The sequence below is a fragment of the Corvus cornix genome, chromosome 19, assembly GCF_000738735.6.
Source record: "Corvus cornix cornix isolate S_Up_H32 chromosome 19, ASM73873v5, whole genome shotgun sequence".
Taxonomy (NCBI): Eukaryota; Metazoa; Chordata; class Aves; order Passeriformes; family Corvidae; genus Corvus; species Corvus cornix.
The window spans coordinates 8,395,862-8,418,415 of NC_046348.1; the positions used below are offsets into that span (position 1 = coordinate 8,395,862).

Consider the following 22,554-nt stretch of genomic DNA (forward strand, 5'->3'; position numbering starts at 1 on the left):
TGAGGGCAGCCAGCAAGCAAATAAATCTCCATCCTGCTGATCTAATTCCCAGGCATCACTCCTGTCTCCTGCTCCTCAATCCAACCCTAAATCCCTGTGCGGGCTGGGACAGCGCTGTCACCTCTGCGAGCTGAGTGTTCTGTCTGTTTTCCACCACAGGTTTGTGTGAAATCCCCGCTTCCTCTGCCCACATCTCTTCCTCTGGAGCATCACCAGCGTGTGGAGCCTGCCCCACACACCCATCCCCTGCCAAACCACGGCCTTTACCTGCGTGTTCCGGTGTTTCCCGTGCGACCCGTCCTGCGGGAGCGCCTCCTGGGCCACCCCGGAGTTCAGCCAGCGCTCAGTGGCTCCAATGGTGAAGATGACAAGGTCCAAGACTTTCCAGGCATATCTGCCTTCGTGCCACAGGACCTACAGCTGCATCCACTGCAGGGCCCACCTGGCCAACCACGATGAGCTCATTTCCAAGGTAGGTGCTCCCAGGAGCGGACGGTTTGCTCACCTTGCAGATCAGTGGCTGTGGAAGTGCTTGGCCTTATCCAGCTGCCTTTTTCCTTGGGAAATGGGCTCTCAGCCCAAAGGATCTATTTGTGAGCTGCTATTTGTTTTAACTGATTGGGGTCTTCAATATCCTCACAGGTTGCAGTGGAGGGGCTGGTACTGATCCCTTCAGTCTCATGACCAGGGAATGGATGGAGCTGAGTCAGGGGAGGTTTAGGTTGGATATCAGGAGAATGTTTTTCACCCAGAGGGTGATTGAGCACTGGAAAGAGGTTCCCTGGGGTTTGGTCACAGCATCAAACCTGTCTGAATTCCAGAAACATTTGGACAAAGCTCTCAGGCACAGGGTGGGATTCTTGGGGTGTGCTGTGCAGGAGGTGGACTCCGATCCTGGTGGGTCCCTTCCAGCTCCTGAGGGGTGTTAGGATAAGCTAAATTAAAAGCTCTCAGAGCCAATAAGTGTTTTGATGCAGAAGGAGCAGGCCAGTAAGAGGACCTTGTTCTGAAGTGGGAAAACTAAACTTTCACAGTGTCTGCTGGAGCCTGCAGTGCCTGGCTGTGGTCAGGCGTCGAGTTCCCAGGTCTCGGCTGCCTTGGAATAACTGTTCCGTAAAGTTTATTCAGCTTATAAAGTCTGTGTTCAGAAAAAACAGGCACAGCCAGAGATTTACGAGCTGAGCTGAGTGGAAATGCTGCTGTGAGCTCTGTGTGTGCAGCTGAAACAGTTCAGCTTCTTGGAGCAGCCTGGAAAGGCTGGGATCGACAGGGACAGAGGTGCTGTGCCCAGTTGGAAAGGGGTGTGAAGTGTAAATGAAACAGCATCTGTGCCCTCGAGGTGAAATTGCTTCACCTTTGGGGGCAGCTGGGTGACTCCAGACTCCTGTGCCCAGTTGAGATGGGGGAGTGACTCCCTGGATTTTCATTTGGTACCCTGGATTTTGTGTTGGGACACAGAAGGTGCTTTACTGGATGAGGAAAGAAGCTTGTTTTACTTGCTGTTTTTACAGTAGATTAGCGTTTGTGCTCTGCTTTTTTTTTCTCGACACAGCTGGTCCCCAGCCAGGGAAAAACAAGGCTGTACATTCCCAGTGCTTTCACCTTTGATGCTTCCTTCCCCTCCTTGTTCCATGTCCATGCTCCAATGCAGCCAGCTTTGCAGGTTAAGTAGCTTCCAGCAGGGCAATGCCAGTGCTGCCAACTGCTTGGAATTTGAGCTTCTAGCCCAAGGCAGGCAGAAACTGCTCAGGAATGCTGACTGCTAAAATACAGACAGGAGAGGAAAGGAGGAAAGCAAAATGTGAGGGTGTGTGTGACTTGTGGAAGTGTGCTGTGGGATCTGCTCCTTCAAAAAGTTCGTTCTAGACCAAGGTGTAAATAGTTGGGTCCTCACTGCTGGTGGAGCCACTAGCAAGTCATGGAATTTCAATGCAAAGGGTTTGGGGTTTCAGGGTTTGTTTCTCAGGGTTGTAAACATGAATAAAAACACATTCTTTGTGTAATTGGAAACCTTATAGAAGTAGTTGTGCAATCGTGGCTTGTACAAGTGGCTGTTTGACAGAACAGAAGGGCAGTCCCTGCCTCAAGGGGCTTCCAAAATGTGGAGGAACTTTCCCAGGCAAACTTAAATTGTTGCCTTTTTATCTGTTTGAGTTCAGTTTGCAGAAAGCCTCGGGGAAATGTTTCAGTTCTTTCATCACAGCCTTACTTTCACATCCCTGAACCAGGCACTGCTTGTTTTCCATATGAAAACGTGGCAGAGGAAAAGGGAGGAACGAGGATGGGAAAGGGAGTGGGAGATTCTGCAAACGGGGGCGTTTCTCAGGCTGTGGAGCAGCTCATCCTGAACCTGACTGTGCCACTCGAATCCAAACAGCCCAAATGACACCATCCTTGGGAACATTCCCAAGAAAACAGGCTTTTATGGAACAGCAGGGTGTTGGTGATTTGCCTCCATGAAATTAATTCCTCTGCTCCTTTTGCCCCGAGCTGTGCAGAGACCACACGAGAGCTGGGCTGCTCTGCACTCCAGGAGCTTTTAGCTCCTTTGGATGCACACAAGTTGCAGCACTGGCTCGAGCTGTTGGATGAAGCACAAGCTGGAGGTGATTCCCAGGATTGTTCTGTGTCAGTCCATACTTTCATTTCCTCTCCATCTCCCAAGTTTCCCCTCCCAGCCCTTCAGCACCAGTGTTAACTTAACTCTGGCTTCAAAGTGTTTTGCCAGGACCAGGTATCCAAAACTCTTTGACAAATATGCCTTGGCAGGGCAGTTTTTGCTCCTTTCTCTACTTCAGGAAAACCTTGTGCTTGTGCAGGAGTAGAGAAGGTTTCTCAATAAACCACTGCTATTTAAAGAAAACAATCGATGCCGAGGCTTTTAAGAAAATCCAAAGCTGTTACATGAAGCCAGTTACCAAAATGTTTCTTACTTGGCCTTTTATCTCCTGCAGCCTGAGGGAAAAAGTGGTTTAGTGTGTCTGATTTGTAACAAGATCTGAATTGTAGGTTGGACTGTCTGGCCAAGAAAGGCCTTATTGACTTAGAAATATTAAGGTGATCAGATAAATTGGGTGGAGTGAGTAGTTTTCCTTTCTGTGTTCCTTTGGTGTCTGGGTTAGCATGAGTGGAGGTTCTTGTTCCCTTGGAGCAATGCATCATTTAAAAGGCTGTGCCAAATTTAGTACATACTCTTGTTTCATTGCTTTTTCCAGTGCTTAAGTGGGCTGAGACTTTGGGAACTCAACCCTGCCCTGCAACAGATTCCTGTGTGACCTTGAGGAAGTCACTGGATGTCTTTATTCCTTCTTCTCCCCACCTGAAATGCTGCTGCTTTGTCCACTCTGCTTGGAAGAGTTTGGAGCAGGTCCTGTCTGCTCCTCCAAATTAGTACAGGGTGTCCCAATCTTCTTTGATTGTAATGTAAAAACAAAACCACTGTGCCAGGCAACTGTACTTAAAAAGCACATTTCAATGCCAAAAAATAAGTGAAAGGTACTTCTTGTTACAGGCACAACATCCCATGGTTTTTAGAATGCTTAAGAAAAAAATATATTCCATAATCAATGTCACCAGGAAGGAGTCACAGGAGGTTTTCTTTTGCATCATTTTCTGGTGGGGCCTGAGGGAACAGCCAACAAAATAGACACTTAACAAGGTAAAGTTAAACAAGTTTCTCCAACTGGCAGGGGTGATGCTGATTTCTACCTCCTCTGTGCCATTCCAACTCTTTGTGTGCCTTTTCTGTTTGAATCCACACGTCCTTGGTGCCCTTCAAGGAGGTTGGGAACAAGAGCAGAAAGATCCAGGTCGAAGATGGCACTGGAGTGTCTTGGGTGCTGGTTTTTTGTGCTATGTGAGCAGTAATTCAGCAGAAATGTCCCTGATTATGGAAATATGTGGAGAATGTCTTGTGGGCGTCCTGCAGTTTCTTTTTTTCCACGAATTGCTGTGATCCAACTGCTAAACATTATGCAGTGATGTATCCTCTGAAGTTAGCCCGAGGCTTGCCGGGGAAGTTTAATGTTTTCCTTTGATGTCTGCATGGAACCTCGCTGAACATGAATGGGAAATTCTTCAGCACAAAAGGCTGCAGCTCCTCCAGCACTGAGAATTTAGGAAAAATAGAGGACTTCTGTGTGCCTGACTTTCTTATTTGGGGTTGGGTTGTTAATGAGGGAGCACTTAGAAGCTCTTTTTGATCTTCTCAGTCGGGAGTTGGGAGGTTTATCAGGAAAATTCCCTCCCAGTCCTTCTGGCCTCTCTCTTCCCTGGCTGCTGGAGACTGAGCCTGGTGGTTCAGCAGCCTCTTGGTGAGATTTATGGCTCGCTGAAAGCTTCAAACTTTGCTCCATGTTGCAACTGGAGGATCTGAAAAGGATTTGAAGCTTTGGTGCTTCCAGAGAACTTTTGGAGGAATTCAGCTGCTTGGAAGTATTTGATGCACCACATACAGGTGAAAGGAGCGGCAGTTGTTGGGTTTTTTGGTTTGGCTCTTTGCTTTTTTTTTCTTTTTTCTTTCTTTCATGTGGACAAGGCAGTGTTTAATGTTCTTCAGGGCTTTACATGTCAGGAACCAGCTGATATTTGTAGTTCAGTTCACTCTGAAGATGTGAAGTTATTTGCTGGCTGGGGGCAACGTGCACAGAAGGTAGAAGAATAATCTTAAAATTACAACGTGGTAATCTTTGACTTAATGGAAAAATAGGCATTTTATAGGTGTCCAAGACAAGTCTGATGAAAATCCTGCATTTCCATCATAGGAAAAAGCAGTGTATGAGGTGAGATGGGTATTCCCTTCTCAAGGGTGAAGTTCTTATATTTCATTACACAGGTTTTATTCTTGCTTTAAAGTAGATCTTGTTCCTTCCCAAATATGAATTTAAGTTCCCAGCTCCACAGTAATGAACTCTTAGGGCCAGGAGGAGCCATCACATCATCACACTTGACCTCTGGAGCATGGGCCAGTGGATTTCACCAGGATTGCAGCAATTCTTGCAGGAAAAGCATTTAGTCTCCATTTGAAGACTTCGAGAGGGAAAATTCACTGCTCCCTTTGGTCATTTTTTTTCCCAGTGGTTAATCATCCTTACTATTAAAAATCAGAGACTTTGAACTTAGATTTGTCTGACTTGTGCTGCCTGTCACTGGCCATTATTTTATTTCTTTTGCTAATAAAATACATCTCTAGTCCCAATAAAATACATCTCTAGTCCCTACTCTTCTCCCTGTAAAAGGTCTGCAGTAACCAAAGTCACTCTTGATCGCTTTTTGGATAGACTAAACAGATTCAGCTCTGTCATGGTGCAATTTGATTTTTTCCAGTTCCATATAATTTTTGTGGTTCTCTTCTACATTTTTAGCATTTCAGTATCTTTTTTAGGGATGGGAACAGGGCTGATCTCATTGTTGCAGCCTCACACTCAGCAGCAGCATCTTTTCAGCTCACACGTTTCATAATTGTATCAGTCTCACTGGCTCAGCACTGCACAGAAATCTTCTGTTCATTTATTTGCTGTGAGCTCTTCATGCACCAGATTTATCAATTTTATGCACATTTCTAGAAGCTGTCCAGTAGCTTTTGGATCCTCATTTCCAGCTCTTGTTCCCTAATGAATTTGCCACTTCCAGGCATTATTCAGAGCTTGCTCTTAATTGCAAGTATTAGAGTTCAAGCAGTAAATGATAAACAGCAAAGCAGCTCCGGGAGAAGTCATTAGGAGTTTTTTAGCTTCCCATTTCACTGCTGTGAACGTGAGAGGGGAGGCACCTTGTAATTCTGGGCTTCCATGAAGTTTAAAATTAAATGCAGGTCGAGAGGATTTCAATCCTCAGTAGAACAATGTGTCATCAAAGCTGTTCAATGGGCCTTTTCCTTCAGCAGGAGATGGAGCCTTGATTAGACTTTTCCAGACAAATCCATCCCCAGAACCCTTTCCAGGCAAGTTGGTGTTTGCAGGGAGGAGGGCAGAGGGTCTAAGGTTGCTATTTGAGTCCCTCAGCTCTGTGTTTGGGAGGGAATAAACAAACAACAAGTGCCCTTTGCAGGAAAAAGTCAGGATGTGAAATCCGAGCTGAGCGATGAGAATTTGTGGTGCCCATTCCATAATGCAGCCACCTAAATTAGATCCTTCTGTCCTGTGGAATTGCTTCCTCTGGGGTTTATCCTACAAGTGACTGTGTTCCCTCAGATCCTACTGTCCATAAAGGGACTGAAGAGAGTCAGGATCAGCCTTTCATGTAGTCAGGTTATGGTTGTTTAATAGAACGAGCCCAAGGTAATTTGTAGCTCCTTGCATAATTGTGTTTATACAGCAATTAACTGCTGTGCGATTTTAAAAATATTTCATTCTGTTCCAAAAAAAAGAAGGGAAAAGACAATAAATCATAAGAGTTTAGAATTCCCTTTCAAGGAGGAGGAACAGGGTAAAAATGGATTTTTCTAATCCATCACTTTCTTCATGGAAACAGCTCTCCTTTTATCTGCTGCTTCCTCTGCCTTAGAATTGATGACCTGGGCATAAATAAAATATTGTTCCCATTTATTATCCAGGGAGCTGCCAGGGACAAAGGACAGTTGAATCATCAGAGTTTTTGCTGCAACTGCTGCAAATCCTGAACAACTGGAGCTCGGAGCTGGTGAGGTCTGAGCCTTCCTGGGGGTTTCAGCTGTTGGCCCTTGCAGCTGGAAAAGGAGGGAATTCCAGCAGGCTCCAAGGCTTGCTCCTGCAAGGAGCTGCCCTGGGAATTTCCCTTGCAGGTGTGTGGTTTTAATCTGGTTTATCGTGGTAGGAGCAGCCCAGGAACAACAGAGAGCTCTGGTTTAATCTGTAATTTAATCACCCACACAAATAAGGGGGCAATGCACGGGGGCTTTTCCCACCTGCTGCCTTTGGGGAGAAGACCCTGAGGGGTCCCTGATGATAATTCCTATTTTAGAGTAGTAGGAAATGCTGTCAGAGGGCTTCTCACATCTGCTTTAGGGGAGCTGTTGTGTCTGCCAGGCAGCAGCACATCCCTGTAGGAGTCTGTAGGAGCCTGTCCTCCCTGGAGCAGCATCTGCAGTTTTCCTCATCCAGCAGGACTGGAATGGGCAAGGATTGAAGCTCAGGGAGACAAAGAAACTCCCACCCAGAGTCTCCTCTCTTAAAATGCACAGTGGGAATCACAACTGGCAGGATAAGTAGCAATAACAAAGGTAGAAACTGGGGCTGAATACCTGGAATTGGGGAGATTTCCAATGATCCCTTTCAGCAATGATTGCCATGGAAAAAATGAGTTAAAATCTGATTGAACTGGAGCATCTCAAATAAAAACACCTGGATTCCAGCTCAGCTCTGAGGACACATCCACAGGAATAAAATAGATTCCAGTACCAAAACTTGTTTTGACAAGAGACAAACACTGAGAATTTAGGTGATGGATTAAACAGGGAAGGATAACTCGAAATTCTCAGTCATGAGGTGTTTGATGGCTTCATCTCCCTGCAGTGGATCTTCCCCAGGGACACAGGGGAGCTGCTGCCCTGGACAGATCTGCTTTTGCTGAGAAGCAAGTCTGCCCTCACTGTCAGCATTGCTGCTATTATGGGCTGCATTAATGGCAAACAGTGCTCCACTGATACGTGGGCACTCACTATTATGCTGCTAATTAAATAACTCGTTGCATTAGCAGTTTCCATCTTCCATCCCAGCTCTGTGTTTATCTCCAAAACCCATGCAGCAGCAATAATTAATGTGGAAATAAAGGGCTTTATTCTCCCCCTGCTGCTGCTTTTTAAAATGACTGGATTGGTGGATGCTTTGAGCCTACAGGAAAACAGCAGCACTCAAAAGTGGGGGATAAAACCCACAGGAAAAATCACATTTTCCATCCCTGTCTATCCAGAAAGGGCTTCATTGTCACCCTCTGTAGTATTTCACAGTAAATAACAAAATTCTCTTCTGCATGCCAAATGTAAATGGCTGTCACTGGTGACTGAAGTGCCAGAGGTGCCAAACTCATCTCAACTCCAGCTCTCAACCAGGGAATGCTGGTGCCTGTTGGGAATGAGGCCATGGAAGTGCAGGGATCAGGGTTAACCAATGCCCAGGCTCCCTGCCCTTCTGGGATTCATAATCACACACATCTCTCCTCGCTGCCTGGGCTGCAGAGAACGGGGATCTGCCTCCTGGAGCTGCTCTGCTTTTCTCTGCCCCTAAATAAATTGGAGTAATTGCTTTTAAAAGTAAACACTCCATCTGCTCTTTCTCCCCACAGTATTTTCATCCTTTTTCATCTTAAAGTCAAGTTTTGAAGCACAACAGCAGCAGTAACCAGAGACTGTGGAAATCACAAGAGAAGCTCCAAAATATTGTGAAGTTTTATAGAAGTAATAAATTTGATGTATTTCTTTTATTTGCCTTCAGTAGTTTGCGCCCTTAGCATTCACATTTTGAAATTTCCCTTTGAAGTCTGTGAGCTGGAAACTCATTTAAAAATAAATAAGAACAGAGTCCAGGAGCCTAGGGCTTCAGGAAGGAGGGGGAATAGCACTGGGCTTGTGATAACACGAGGAGAATTCAATGTGAAGTGAGTCAGAACAGCCTGGCCGGCACATGAGGGACAAGGGGACAGAGCAGTTCACAACTATTTTGTGAATTTTGACATTTTTATAGAGTTTGGCTCAGGATTTAGCTCAGCAGAGCAGTGTCTTAATCTGTGTTCGAAATCCAAGTGCTCGAGGAAAAGCCACCCCCTCGATTTTAGGCAGTTTGTACTTCCCTGAGTGCTGCTCTTCATTAATTGCAGAGCCTCAGATGAGATTCTGTCTCTCCCTTTTGCAACTGCAATATGAAATTTCCCCTTCGAGAGACATCCCCTGCCCTGCCCTCTGGTTATGGATTGCTAACTGGGAATGTGCCCCTGGATCCTGACCCATTTAAATCCATTCATGAAGCCCCACGTGCCTGTTGGTTTTCCATCTTCCTGGGCAGAGTGACATTCCAGAGATAATGCTGGATGCCCACTGTGCTTCATGATACTTCAGCATTTTCACAGAATCTTCTGAAAATGAGGATTTTTCTTGGCTCCAGCCCCCAGAAGTGTGAGAGGATGGGAGATTTGAAAACCAAACCAAACTGAACCAAAAAAGTCCTTCTTGAAAAGAATTTAAAAATGAACCGTTCCTTAGCTTCGCCTGAGGATTTTAAGGATCAGGAGCTGTTGTATGTCACTGGAACACTGGGATTTTGGAGCCCAAGGATTCTTGTGGGTTGGAGTGGGGCTAGGAGTTGGGAGGCAGAATAAAAAATTGCAATGGTATCTCCCATCAGAATAAAACCAGACAAAAAGCCTTTCATCTGTGCACCTTCCTGCTCACAGGCTGCATAACCTGAGCCACAAAATCCATGTGAGCTGCTGGGATGGAGCTGTTCCAAGGATGGAATGCAGCAGATCCTGGTTATTCCCTGTGTTTTTGCACTGTGACATAAACTGCAGGGGAATAAAGGCCGTGCTGAATTAATTGAATTATTTCAGAGATGAGTTTGGTCCGCTAATTCCATATCGACTTTGGGCTTTAAATAGCATTAAGGACCCGTGTTAAAACTCAATTAAAACTCAGGAATGCAGCTGGAACAGGGTAAGGTCACATCTGTGCACAAGGTGGAATAATGGAACCTGTTCCCTTGACATGGGTCTGTGTCTTGTGTAATAGGAGCAAAATTGAATCTCTGTTTAATCTGATCATGGGCTGCCCCTTCTGTGAGGGAGAACAAGGTGGAATTAATGAACCCTGAGGAGGTCTCTGTAGTCTGTGTGGATACAGGGACCAAGTAATTGAACTCCTGCTCCCATGGGAAACGCTGGAGTGTGATGTGAGTGGATGTTTGGAATGGCTGGTGCAGGAATCTGCAGCAGGAATTTTCAGAGTTTTATTTTCCAGTTTCCTCCCTGCTGCTCAGTGACTCACGCGGAAACTCCTCACGGAGCCGTCGTACACCTGGTGCTGTTACATGAAGTGGTTCCTTTACACACATTCCAGGGCTCATCTTTTTTAATCAAATCAGATCAAATAGGGCTTGAAAGGTGCCGTGAAGGCCGAGCTTTGTGTGGGATGTGGGAAAGCAGCAGGTAGGAGTTGGGATTAAGTGCATGAGCATGAGGGAACCTGGGATTTGGGGCACATCTTGGTACTCAGACTCGTGTCACGTTGGATTGACGTCACATTTTGTCTTACTTAAAGATGTCCTCTCCCTGTTCAAGCTGTATTTTATGAGAACATCTCATCTTTGATGGGTTTAAGGGTTAAACCAGCAGCAAGAATGGATAAAGCTTCCAGTCAGTGTTGTGCTGTGGCTGGAGTAACTCAAACCCAAAAGCTGGGAAATCGGTGATCCCAGATCTCTCTGGAGAGGTCGTTGGGTGGATTTCTCAGGCACAGACTCAGTGCCTGAGGGTTTGTAACATCCCTTCTCTCACTGAAATATCACAGGGAACGTGTCCTGTTTGGGCAGTCCTGGTTCCTGTGCTCGTTTGGCTCCTCCTGACACGGCCGTTCCGCATTGCCCAGGACGTGCCACGGCCGTGGCTCTCCGGGGTGGCTTTGGGCCCTCAGTTCCATTTGCATCCCTGCAGTGGGAATTATTTCAGGAGCAGAGCGTGAAGGGGCACACGCTGTTCCTTTTCCCTTTTGGACCTCTTTGGGACCAGTTGCCTTTTCATTTCTGTTTTATTGGATTGTTAAAAGGCTGCCAGCTGGATATAGGTAAGTGGGGGTTTTCTCTGCTGCAGTCTGCAGGGAACAAGCATCACTGTGGAGCCATTTAGTCCTGGCAACTGCTTCCTCTTTTTCCAGATGATTCCAGCAGCTCTTTTTGTGTTTAGCCTATTGTCAAATACCGTCACAAAGACTTGGGGTATTAATCCTGTCATCTGCTCAGAGAGTGGAACTGCTGAGTGGGCTGTGCTGTGAATGAGGAGCTGGAGGTGCAGGGGGAAGCAGGACGGTGTTTTTAGAGTTTGTGCCTTTCCCTGGCATCACTGATGGAATGTCAGAATTGCCTCCTGTGTCACCAGAGAGGGGAATGTGCCAGAGCAAAGGTCTGGAGGTGGAACAGGGAGCAGGCTGGAGGGGTGGAAGGGCAGAGCCCCGCTCTGCGTGGCTCTGCCGAGGGGAGCTCAGAGTGGGTTCAGCACTTTGGGCTGAGAGCAGAGTGTAACAAATGGACTCACCCAGACCAGCAGCTCCCAAGGTCATGGCTGCTGAATAGAGCAGGATTCAGGGTCCTGCAGGCTGGGTCCATCCCTGGTGAGCAGGACCTGTCTGCCCCAGAGGAGCTGGATGTGGGTGCAGGTCCCACTTGCTCCTGCAGCAGGGCTGGTTGAGCAGCGTCTGTGAAACCCCAAATCCCTCTCTGCACACTCAGTCTCTCACCAGAGCTGCAGTTCTGCACTCTGCCTCTCTGCCAAAGCATGTAGAGAACTCCCTGCTCCACAGGCCCCCACACTGTGGCCAGGAAGCACTCCCTGGGATTGTCCTGGATAACGGGGTAAAGAGGGAAAAGCCACTTCCCTCAAACCCACCCCACCCCTTGCAAAACATTTGTATTTTTTAAAACAACGATTTCACAGCTCTGATTTGGGATCAGCACAGCTGAGGGGCCATAACAAGTGCCTGCAAACTGGGTGGCAGGAGCTTCTTAAACCAGAGCAGCTGGCAAAGCATCTTAACATGGAGCTTCTGCCATGAGGAGAGAGCTTGGCAGGCTGGGATCTGCTCCAAACTGCTGACTCCAGGCTTGTGGCTCCCCACCTGGATACTCCAATCAGCCCTCCTCAGGCCCTGCAGCTTTTGGATGCCTCTCTTCTGAGCAGCCCAGGAGTGGGGAAGGTTCCTGAGCTGGGTGTCAGGAGGAATGAGCTGTCGTGCATCTCAAATCCCAACAGCTCGTGTTGTCTTTTGGAGGGCTCAGGCAGGATGGGGAGGGAGGGTTGTGTTGCTGGCATGTCCAGATGTGTTTCCAGCCAGACTCTGAGCATTAGCAGTGCAGGAAAAAATCTGTGCTTGGGCTTCCAGTGAGAAACAACAACAGAAAGATCCTTTCCATTTTTTTCAGCTGGAAAGTGATGCCAGGAGCTGTTATTTCAGAGAGCAAGAAGTCTGGATTTCTGTGGGAGGCGGGGTGAGATGCACCTTTGAATGTGTATCAGGAAAATCTACACAGAGAAAATGCAGAGCACAGAAAGTAGGTCTGGCTGTTGGCTGTCACTTCAGTGAAAATCAAGTGTCTTGTGGAAATCTTTGCGTGTCTCTTAGAAAAACAAACAAAACAACAAAAACAAACACAGCAGCATCTGCTCGTGTATAAATATACCTGGTTTTTTCTGATTTTGTAGCTCCCATTACAGCATATGCCAGTTTCTCTGGCGTGCCAGAGGAGCAGGAACATCTCCAGGAAATGCTCAGGTTACAACACTGAGATAAAAGCTGCCTGTGCCACCTTTGTAAAGATACAGCCAGCTGAGTTTTACAGAGGGCAAATGCACCGGGGAACTTGTGGTTACCAGACTTCTCTCCCTTCTTTTTACATGTTTTGCCAAATCCTTTGCTGGCTGCAGGGTGACTTTAAGATGGCACTGAAAGCTGAGCAGTGGTTTGTTGAAAACTTCTGCTTGGGCAGGGGATAAATACTGTGATTTTTTTTTTTTTTCCAGTGACCACCCTTAGATACCCTCAAGCACTGGCTTGAGCTGGAAGGAAGGGCAGGCACCTCTGGAAGGACGCTACTGTCCCTGGGAGTGGAACAATGTCCAGTGGGCCCCAGCACAGCTGATGGGATTGGGTTTGTTGTTTATTAAAGACAGGCCTTTGTACAGCAGGAATGGAAAATCCTATTTCTGTACCAATAAAAACTCTGCTCCCATAGTTGCTGTTACTGGCAAACTCAGCCACTTTGGTGTTTATGGAAAAGTGTTTACTGGGGAGGACTGGATGGTGAGCAAGCTTCATCTGCTTTCATTTTGCTCTGATGGCACACACGTTGCTGTGGGACTTTGTGTTTCATCCCTGAACTCTTTTCCAGGGCATCCCAGTCGTGCAGCAGGGACAGGCAGTGCCCTCCTGTTTGCTGCAGCCAGGTCTGGCTTGAACCCTCCTTTCTGGCCAGGGAATCATCATTTGATTTCCCCCCAGGACACCGGGATGGTGCAGGGTGTGTTTGGGAGCAGCCAGGCTGGTTGGATGGGGGGTATGACAGCAGCAGGAGCACAGAGCCCGAGTTCTGCAGAGGGATTAAAAGCAGCTTCTCTAATAAATGCAATTACACAAACATGCTTGAGCCGTGTGTCCTATTTAATTCCTTCCCAAGAAAAGAGGCATTCCTCGGGGCACTGCTTTTGTCTGAGTCAAAGAGATATCCCAGTGCCTCGGGCATCCTCTCTGAATCCACAGTGGCTCTTCTGTGCCCTGGGTGGCAACTAATATTGGGCTTCAGATTGCTCTGAAGAACAGTTATTCCTGCAGGACCGAGGGAATTCTGTGCCAGGCAGGGAATTTATAGCTGGCAGAGCCCTTGCTGCCATGCAGACCTCACAGGCAGCTGGCACTGCTGGCTGTGGCTCCCTGCCCGGGTGCCCTGTGGCATTTTTGCCCTCTGAGGTGCCTCTGCTCTGTGGAAAGGATCCTTTTGCCATTGGGGATCTTCCCAAGGAAGCTGTCAGGGCTTTGACTTTGCTGCTCCACGAGGCAGGAGTTGGGCAGGTGCAGGAGTGGAATGGGACGACCCAGGGAGGGCAGGGACCCCCCCGAGATTGTTTAATGTGATGTGGGGTTGCTCTTAACCAAATAAATGACCATTGTTAGAGGGCCAGGGAGGTAAAACATGAATGTTTCTCTTTCCTCAAAACCCTGTCCCCCCTTTTAAGGGTTTTTGGTCTGAAATCATCAGCTGAGGTTTTAAGAAAACCACTGAACATTCCAAGGTTCCTGGTGAGGTGCAAAGGATTAAATGGTCCAGAAAAGCAGCTTTTTGACTTCCCCAGCTCCTGCCCCTCAGTGCAGGCATTCCCTGAGGTGTCCCACAAGGTAACCTGTGTACAGACAGCCCAGCTCTCGCTCAAGCACCAAATGTTTAATTCAGTGTGTGCTTGTCAAAGCACATTAAAAATGCAGGTGGCACTTGGTGCCTGTCAGCCAGGCACTGTCACAGACATGGCACACTGGGATCTGCTGGGAAGTGCTGGGAGTGCCTGCAGTGTCCTGCCAGGCTGGCACTGCCCTGCTCCCTCCAAAACGCTGCCTTTCCATGGTGATGCTCAAAGATCCTGAGGAAATGTGAGGCAGAGAGGATGGGCCCGGATTATCTGGGGTGGTTTGGCTGCTCCGTGCTTCTCTTGTCCATCTTCCTCTCGATCTCCTACTGTGTTTAACCCCAGTCCTGAAGATCTCCCAGGCCCCAGTAGGAGTATGAGGCTTGCACCTCAGGGCTGAGGCTTTTGTGAAATCCCTGGAATTGTGTTTGTGTGCCATAGCTCCTGGAACAGATAGATCCCAATCCCTCAGCTTGGTTCAGCATCTGGCTGTGCAATTCCCAAGGGGAATTAGTGTGCAAGTGCAGTTTGAAAAGAGATTCAAACCAATTTTTGGCAGCCTTCAGGTGAGGCTGAGGTGTGGTGTGAAGTTCACAAGCACTGAATGGGTGAGAAGGGATTTTGCTGGGACGCAAGAGTGAAAACTCAACTCTTGAGCAGCACATTGGGCCTGTATGAGAACACTGGTGATTCCAGGTGTGTCCTGAGAAAAGGGCAGGTGTTAGAGCTGGATAACAGTTGCCTCTTTCCTCTCAAGCAGCCAACTGAGCTTTGTTTTCTTGCCTTCCAGTCCTTCCAGGGCAGCCAAGGACGAGCGTACCTCTTCAACTCCGTGTGAGTACCCCGCGCGCGCCGCATCGCTCGGGGCGGATTTAACAAAACCCTCCTGAAAAAGGAAAAAAAACCCATAGTTTTTGTCAGAAAACCTCTGCCTGGGGCTTGGGAGCTTCCTGAAAAGTTGGAGAAAGAGGCAGAAATAGCCCCTGATTCATATTTGAGTCGTGTAGAGGTTTCAGATAAGCAGCAAGGAAAAGGTGATTTTTTTCGTCATCAGGTTGAGCAATCAGAGCTAATGGCTGAGTCATTCTCTTCTCCCAGGGTGTAGTTGGACCAAAGAGCCAGAGTTTTGTAAATGTGGAGTTATCTAAATATGCACTTCATGAAAACTAAGTATAATTTTCCCAGTGACTGGAAATAGTGTTGGGGAGGTCACTGCTGGTCTCTCTTTCAGCAGAACTGCTGATTTCAGTCACATTTTTCAATTTTCCATTTGGGAAAGTAAAAGTACCATTTTATCAATTTGAGAATGAAAATCTTTCTCAAATGCCTAATTAGCACAAGTGACTGGAGTGTTATTAATCTTCTGTTCAAAGCTTTGAATAAAAATCCTATTTTACCTTTTCATTCTGCTCTGGAACTGTGGGAGAGCTTTGTTCTGGGCACAGCTGGGAAACTCAGAACCTCCTGCTCATGTTTTCAAACACTGCAATGAAATCATTGTCAGCTTTATTGGAGCATCTTGATGGGGAAAGGCACTAATGGGGAGCATCTGTGCTTTGTCCCAGAGTTAACGTGGGCTGTGGCCCTGCAGAAGAGCGGGTGTTGTTAACAGGATTGCACGCCGTGGCAGATATTTACTGTGAAAACTGCAAAACCACGCTGGGCTGGAAATATGTGAGTATTTGTGTCCCTGGCTTTGCCCCTGGGCAGCTTTGCTCCAGCTGAGGGGGTGGAAAGACCGTTTTGGGAACCCAAAATGCAGGTTTTCATCTGTAACCATCTATTTTCCTCCTGCCTTGTGTGTGTTGTGCTTGGAGCATCAGCTTTAATGTAGTTGTTTTTTTACTAATAGTTTACACCTGGTTTTGGTGAGTGCCCCTCAGTGACATTTAACATAAATGAGGATCATTTCAGTCTTGTGGTTCACACTGTCTTCTTTCTATTATTCTGGTAGATGTTATCAGAATAATAGAATGCTCCATTAATGCTGTGTTCTTCTCACTGGACATGCTGTTGAACATGAGTTTATCTGTTTGCTCTTCATAAATTCAATTACCTCCCAATAAAATCTGATGTTAATCCTAATTTCTGCTTCTGGACAAAACCATTTTGTCCAAACATTTTCACCAGTGTCTAAACAAATCCTAGTTTCTATCTGTGGCCTCTGGGCAGAAATATTCTTCACTAAATCAGTTGAAAGGCTGTAAAAAACAAAGCATCAAAAATTGATGGGGTAGGAATCCATGCAGAAACACATTGTGGGTCTCTCAAATAGAGCAAGGCACTCAGGGCATCAACTGAGTAAAGGAAAACACAGAATTCCATGAACAGCAAGGAATGACCTCCTGCCAGGTGAGTTTCAGGTGCACAGGGAGAGCACCTGAGCAGAGCTGAGTTGGTTTGGAGATGCAGCCTCAGTAAGGGGAGTCCCTCCTGCCTCAGGGATGTTGGCAATCCCAGAGGTTTCCTGGGTTTCCACAGCTGCAGGCATGGATCTGTGCAGAGTGGGATCTTCACATGGGATTCCATTTCCACATTTAATTCCCCATAATCCATCCCATTCTCAGTGAGAACCACTTCATCTCTAACAAACTTTAATAAATTCCCACACCACCCTGGAGAGAGGTGGATTTTACCACCAGTGATCCCTACATCCTGGTCCATGGAGAGTTGCCATTGGCCTACAGAAATCTGCATGTTCCATGCTGCCAATTCCTTTTTCCCAGCCTGTAAAGACAGCTAGTAGTAGGATTTAAGGTTCTAGAAGTAGGATTTAAGACTTTTTTCCCCTCATAGTTTTCCTGAAAGCCAACAGGAAGACCTGCAGTTGACTTTTTCTCTGGAGGCAAGGCTCAGACTTGCACCAGCATTCCCAGATCTGATCCATAACGTGCTTTACATCCAAATATCACCTTGATCTCACTCTTCCTCCTTGTTTTTTTTTTTCAGGAACACGCTTTTGAAAGCAGCCAGAAGTATAAAGAAGGCAAATACATCATTGAACTAGCTCACATGATCAAGGATAATGGCTGGGATTGAGTGGGAAGAGCCCAGCCCTAGCAGCGTGTAAGAGAATGCCATCCAACCGAACATTATATCCAAGAGTGAGAGAGTGACTGAACGCTTGGTTCCATGCATTTAGAGGCTCTGCAATCCGGGAGCATCTTCACACCCTTCTCCATCTTTATTGGTGACTGGCCTCTAAATTTCTGTCTCTCTGTCTCTTTGCTTTGTCTCTGTTTGTGAGTTGACCCTGGCTGCTTCTCTCTCTGTTCTGGCGTTGGCTCAGAGAATGCACCGAATGCCCGACAGCCATTCCATGTGCCCAGTGCTCGATCCAGCCTGACCTGGGCTCTCCTGGCACCTCCCCAGGTGCAGGAGGAACACCCCGAGGTTTGGGCAGGAGAAGGTGGGAGAGGGGTGGGGGAGTGGGCCCGCAGGAGAACCATCAGAAGGTGACGCTGTGCTTCTCCTTTCAGTCCTGGTTAAGCAAGGCTTGAAACCATCTCCATGTCTAAAAGGACAGAGAAATCTCTCCTTGTCTAAAAGGACAGAAATTACCTCACGGCTGCGTTTTCTCTCCGAGTCCCGAATCCACCGGCGGAGCCTCAGCCCGAGCCGGCTGAGCCCGAGGCAGAACCAGTTCCCCCACAATCTGTGTTTTGTTTGCTATTTATGAACTTGTTGTTTGAGGGGGCAGGACCTGGAGGCTGGAGAGATTCCCTGCCTCTCCTTTTTCTTGCTGGTTCAGGGTAGGGAGGCCGAAGGTCCCAACAGGCTGTGGGGAGCGTCCTCAGAGCTGGAGAAACCAAATCCTGACTCTTGAGCCCTTCAGAGAGGAGGAGAAAACCACTGCAGGCAAGAGGAGGCTGGAGCTGCAGCTTAGAAAATGTGGCAGGGGTGACTAAAGGCACGTGCAAGGCAAGGAAGAGGAAATTCCGTAGAGGAGGATGGGGACAAACAGTAACAGAGGGTACCCCTGGATTTCCTGGCCTCCCCTGAGCACCCTGGGCGGTGTTTTACCAACCTTTCACAAGTGCAAATGGGAAAATGCTGTTACAGAACCTTTTCCTTGAATCCCAGGCCCCACTGTGGGAGCCTGGCACAGAAATGGTGTGAGAGTGGGGCGAGGAGGGAGCCGAGTTCCTGGCGGTTGTGTTGCACAGGTGGATATTTCAAGCCCTGAGGTATCCTCCCCAAATCCTTCCCCCCCCTTTTCCCAATCCCAGCAGCCTGGTGCAGGCACAGGGAGAGTGGGAAAGAAAAAAAAAAAAAAGAGATGAAACATCTTCCCACCACCCCTGGAATGATCTATGCCTTTTGGGGGGGTAGATGTGGGTGTCAAAACTGCAAGGGACAACAAGTCCTTCCCATTTTAATTTTCCATTGTGATTCCTGGGCACCTTCCCAAGGTGGGTGTTGGGGAAGGGGCGTCGTGGGCGAGAGGGAAACTGTGTGAGGCCAGAATGACAACACGGAGTTTGCTCTGCAACAGTCCAGCCAGTACCTGGTGCATAACCCGAGACTAAGGAGCTGAACTTGTTTATCTCTCCCTCTGTGCGTTTTTCTTTCTGTTTGCAGAATTCTTTCAAGTCAGTTAATCCATGGGGGGAAATCTTTCTTAATCCAGAAGGAAGGAGTATTGTGCAGGGGGTGGTGACTCCTTATGAAACAGAAGCTTTGGAGCTGATGTAATCTGTTGTCTCTGGCCCCCACCCCTGAGAGATTCCAGGGGGCTGTGGAAGAGTCATTTGGTGTGAAGTTGGCAGGGAATGGGAATAGAGACTCTCCTTAAGGATCAGGGTGGAATTTAGTGTGGGATCCTTGTGCTGAAACCCAAACCTGATGAAGCAGAGGTGGTTTTTTTTCTCTCTCAAAGCTCTGTTCTTGACAACCTTGGAGAAATGAGGTGGAGTTGGCCAGGCTCCTGCAGGGGATGGAGTTGGATCCATTTGTGACCAGCCTGTCCAGAGGTGGCTTCTGCCCTCACCCTTCTGCTCTGGCTGTGTAACAATTGCTTCAGCTTTTGTTTGGGATTGTCTCTGCTTCCATCAGCCACATTCCCTCCAGTGACAAATCCAGTAGAAATCAAAGATTCCACAGCACCTCTTGTCCTGTGGACTCTGGCACTGACCTGGTGCCATTTCCCTGTCCTGTGGTTGAGGATCCGTGGCAATTTATTGAGTTTTGACTAGAGGGAAGTGATTCCTGTTCTTCAAAGAGCTCTTTAGTCTCCACAGAGCCTTTAAAGGAGCTGGGAGAGGGAAGGGATCATCCCAAATCCTATGAGGTCGAGAAGAGCACACAGAGCTTGTGGTTTGATGTTGGTATTTGGAGTGACTGCTGATGAAAAAGCGATATAAAAGGCAGGGCTGTGCAGAGAACTGCTCTGAGAAATTAACAGCTCCAGAGAGCTGCCAGGTGGGAATGTTTTTATCCATTTATTTGGGACAAAAAAGGACAGTGCCCATCAGACCTGGCTGGATTTTACTGGGCGCAGGTGTTGGGCTTTGATGGCAACCAGTCCCAGCTTGAATAGGGCAAGGTCTTAATCTGCTTTTAACTGGTTTTGTCCCATCAGCATTGGCAGAGCCCGGCCTCGAGCCCTGCTGGGAACCGGTGTGTGTGACTGTGGCTGTCCCCAGCACCCAGAGGATTCCCTGGGGAGGGACTGGGATGCCCTGCATAGGTGGATGAGGAGAAATGGGCTTGTGCAGCTCCTGGGTGTGTCCAGGAAGCAGGAAGAGCTTTAGTTGGCTGCTGATTGCCCTGGGAGCTGCTGTGCTGGGGGCTGGCAGGAATGTGGGATCTGTGCTCCTGGGGCTCCCACAGCAGCACAGGGAGAAGTGGGGGAGTCCCAGAGTGACACACTCAGAGATAACCAAAGAACTTCCATGCTGAGCTGAGCCAGGTGGGGCCTTTTCCCAGGAGAAATGGACATGTGGCCCATGGGAGCTGCCTCCTGAGCACTTGGTGCTGTTTTCCATGGGCAGCATCCTCGGGAAAACACGGACAGCAGCGAGTTTTCCCTCTTTTTTGGATGTCCAGCCTTGTGTCTGGGCAGCTGCGAGCACCCTCGAGTTTACATCCCCTCCTCTACCCCAAAGCTCAGACTTGAGTAAGTTTTAAATTGTTCTTGCTCTGGTGAATTGTCTGGTGTGAAATCCTGACCCCTGTAAGAAATATTCAGATGATAATATATACAAAGCTGAAAAAATAACCCCCAGGCGTTATCTTGTGAAATATACGTTTGTAAATAATATTTAATTTTTTTTAAAAGAAATAATATATTTGGTGCTGTTTTCTCAGAGCCCCTCCCTGAGAGCACTTTTTTTGTTGTTGCTGTTTATGATGATCCTGTTGCCTTCTGTATTTGTTGGAAAATATGTTTAAAGGGAAACAAAAATCATAATTTACATTGTCCTCTGAAGTGGATCCGTGTTTCCTCTGGATGTGGCAGGAGACGGGACTCGCTCCCACTCCCAGCTGGCAGATTTGGGGCTGGGTTGGGGACAGCAGCCCCCAGGGTATTTGGGATGGGAGGGGCTGCAGGCACTCAGGAGGGCTCCAGTTTCCCTCTGGGTTTCCCTGGGGCCGAGCCCAGCGTCACCTCGTGCTCCCACCAGGAATTCCCTGGAGCCCGGTGGGGCTCCCGACTTTGCCTGGATTGTAGGATCCAGGCCTGGAACTTTGTCTTGCACCAGTATTGGCTGGAGTGAAGCAGATCCGGAGCTGTAGGAATTGGGATTGGGCAGGAGCTGCAGCCTCGGATTCGCTGTTGCTCGGGGACAGCAGGGATGGAGGATGGAGCTTTTTAAAAACTCGATGTTGTTTTTAACCTAAACCATAAATCTTTGGATCCTGGTTTTATTTTTGAGGGGAGTTTTTTTGTTGTTTATTATTTGTTTTAAACCAGGCTGCTACATAACAAATTAGAGTAAAAGTTTACCTCTCTTGGCAGTAAAGTTCATTTATTTTGTTCTCCTTTCTGTCTTTAATCTCCCCCCTTCTCGCCCTTCTTCATTTTTATTTCATTTGGTCTCTTGTTTATCCCAAAGTGGACCAACAGCACAAACCACTGGACTGTGTTTTGCTGAGCAAGGAGCTTTTCAAGAACTGTTGCAGGCTCTTGAATTCTCTGGGTTTGGTGCACACGACTTCAAAACACCCAGGAACAAAACAAACCCTGCGAAATAAAACCTGATGTTCTCGTGGCAATCAAGTGAGAATTTTCTCTGTATGCATTTTTCTAACTGGTCTGTGAGAGTGTGAATCATGCATTTCACTGCACTTCCCTGTTTCCAGAGGAGCTTCCACAGGAAGCAGTTTTGGGATGAAGAGGGGACACCAAACACCAAGCTCAGCTCAGTGGGAAGGAGCTCTTCCCACCACAGGAGGGGCCTCAGTGCTCAGAAACAATCAGGTTAGACAGAGATTTTTCTGCAGAAATCCTGGTGAAAAAGAACAAGCAGAAGAGGGGAAACAAAATCATCTTGAATTCAGAAAAAAAAAATTTAAAAACCAACATATTTAAATGCAAGCAGAATGGCATTGTGTAAGGTACAACCACAAATGAGCTGTTCTCATCGTTACAACTGTGTGTATCCTTTGTTTTGTTCTTCCTAAGGAAATGGGAATGCTTTCCCCACTGACAAAACTAAGGACAATATTTCCAATACCAGCCTGTCTCTGGATGCTCTTGTGTTTACAAATTGTGTATACTTTTATTTCTTTGATCTTATTTTAATTTTTTTTTTTTTGGCATATTCTTTCAGGTCGTTTGCTTCAGTCATAAATGCAATTGTTTGTTTTCAAATAATTGTTTTTCACCTTTTCATGTATTTGTACATTGTATATAGTTCTTCAGTATTAGAGGGAGGCGTATTGTTTGTCATATTTACAATATGTGTTGGTGCTCATTTGAGAAAATAAAATTTTCAAGTACTAAAGCTGCTGGTCCAAATTTCTGCTCTGTTCTGTGCAAATCCCTGAAATCCAGAGCTGCTCCCAGGGGATGGGATACAGCAATTCCTGCTGCCTCCACCTCAAATCCAAGCACGGACAGGTGGAAGGCAGTGCTTTATTCGGGTTTTTCGGGATGGGCTGATGCAATCCCTGTTCATCCCACTGCTGGAGGTGGCAGGGCCCTGTCCCCGTGCCCTGTCCCCGTGCCCTGTGCCCGTGCCCTGTCCCCGTGCCCTGTGCCACTGCTCCATGCTGCTGCGTGCCCTTAATTCCCCACGGGACCGAAAAAGCAACTTAACCCTCTTTGGAGAGCGCGGGGCCCTGAACTCTGAGCCCTGAACTCTGAGCTCAGGCCACGGCCAGAAAAGCTGCACCTGGGAGGAGCTGGGGGTGTGGGAGGTGAGGAGAAGCCGGGGGATTCCTGGGAGGTGGGAAAGGACCAAGGAAGATGTGACCGGGCACCGACATCCCATGGCCTGGGCAGCTGGACACTCCATGCACTGCGGTCAGGGTGGTCGG

At 47.6% G+C, this 22,554-nt stretch overlaps 1 protein-coding gene across 1 annotated transcript; it reads left to right on the forward strand.

Annotated features, from left to right (window-relative positions):
• Positions 1-172: 172 nt before the first annotated feature.
• Positions 173-22,019, forward strand: YPEL2 (yippee like 2). The gene is made up of 4 exons (XM_010402350.4): positions 173-472; positions 14,861-14,904; positions 15,636-15,744; positions 17,020-22,019. Exons 1-4 carry the CDS (start codon positions 356-358, stop codon positions 17,107-17,109), a joined length of 360 nt encoding a protein of 119 aa, XP_010400652.2. The 5' UTR covers positions 173-355; the 3' UTR covers positions 17,110-22,019.
• Positions 22,020-22,554: the final 535 nt, after the last annotated feature.

What these genes read in the sequence shown, in the direction of transcription:
- YPEL2 (XM_010402350.4), top strand. Translation starts at nt 356, where the DNA reads ATGGTGAAGATGACAAGGTCCAAGACTTTCCAGGCATATCTGCCTTCG. An exon ending in GCGTACCTCTTCAACTCCGT is followed by an intron (nt 14,905 to 15,635) that starts GTGAGTACCCCG and finishes GCTTTGTCCCAG; the next exon opens with AGTTAACGTGGGCTGTGGCC. An exon ending in CCACGCTGGGCTGGAAATAT is followed by an intron (nt 15,745 to 17,019) that starts GTGAGTATTTGT and finishes TTTTTTTTTCAG; the next exon opens with GAACACGCTTTTGAAAGCAG.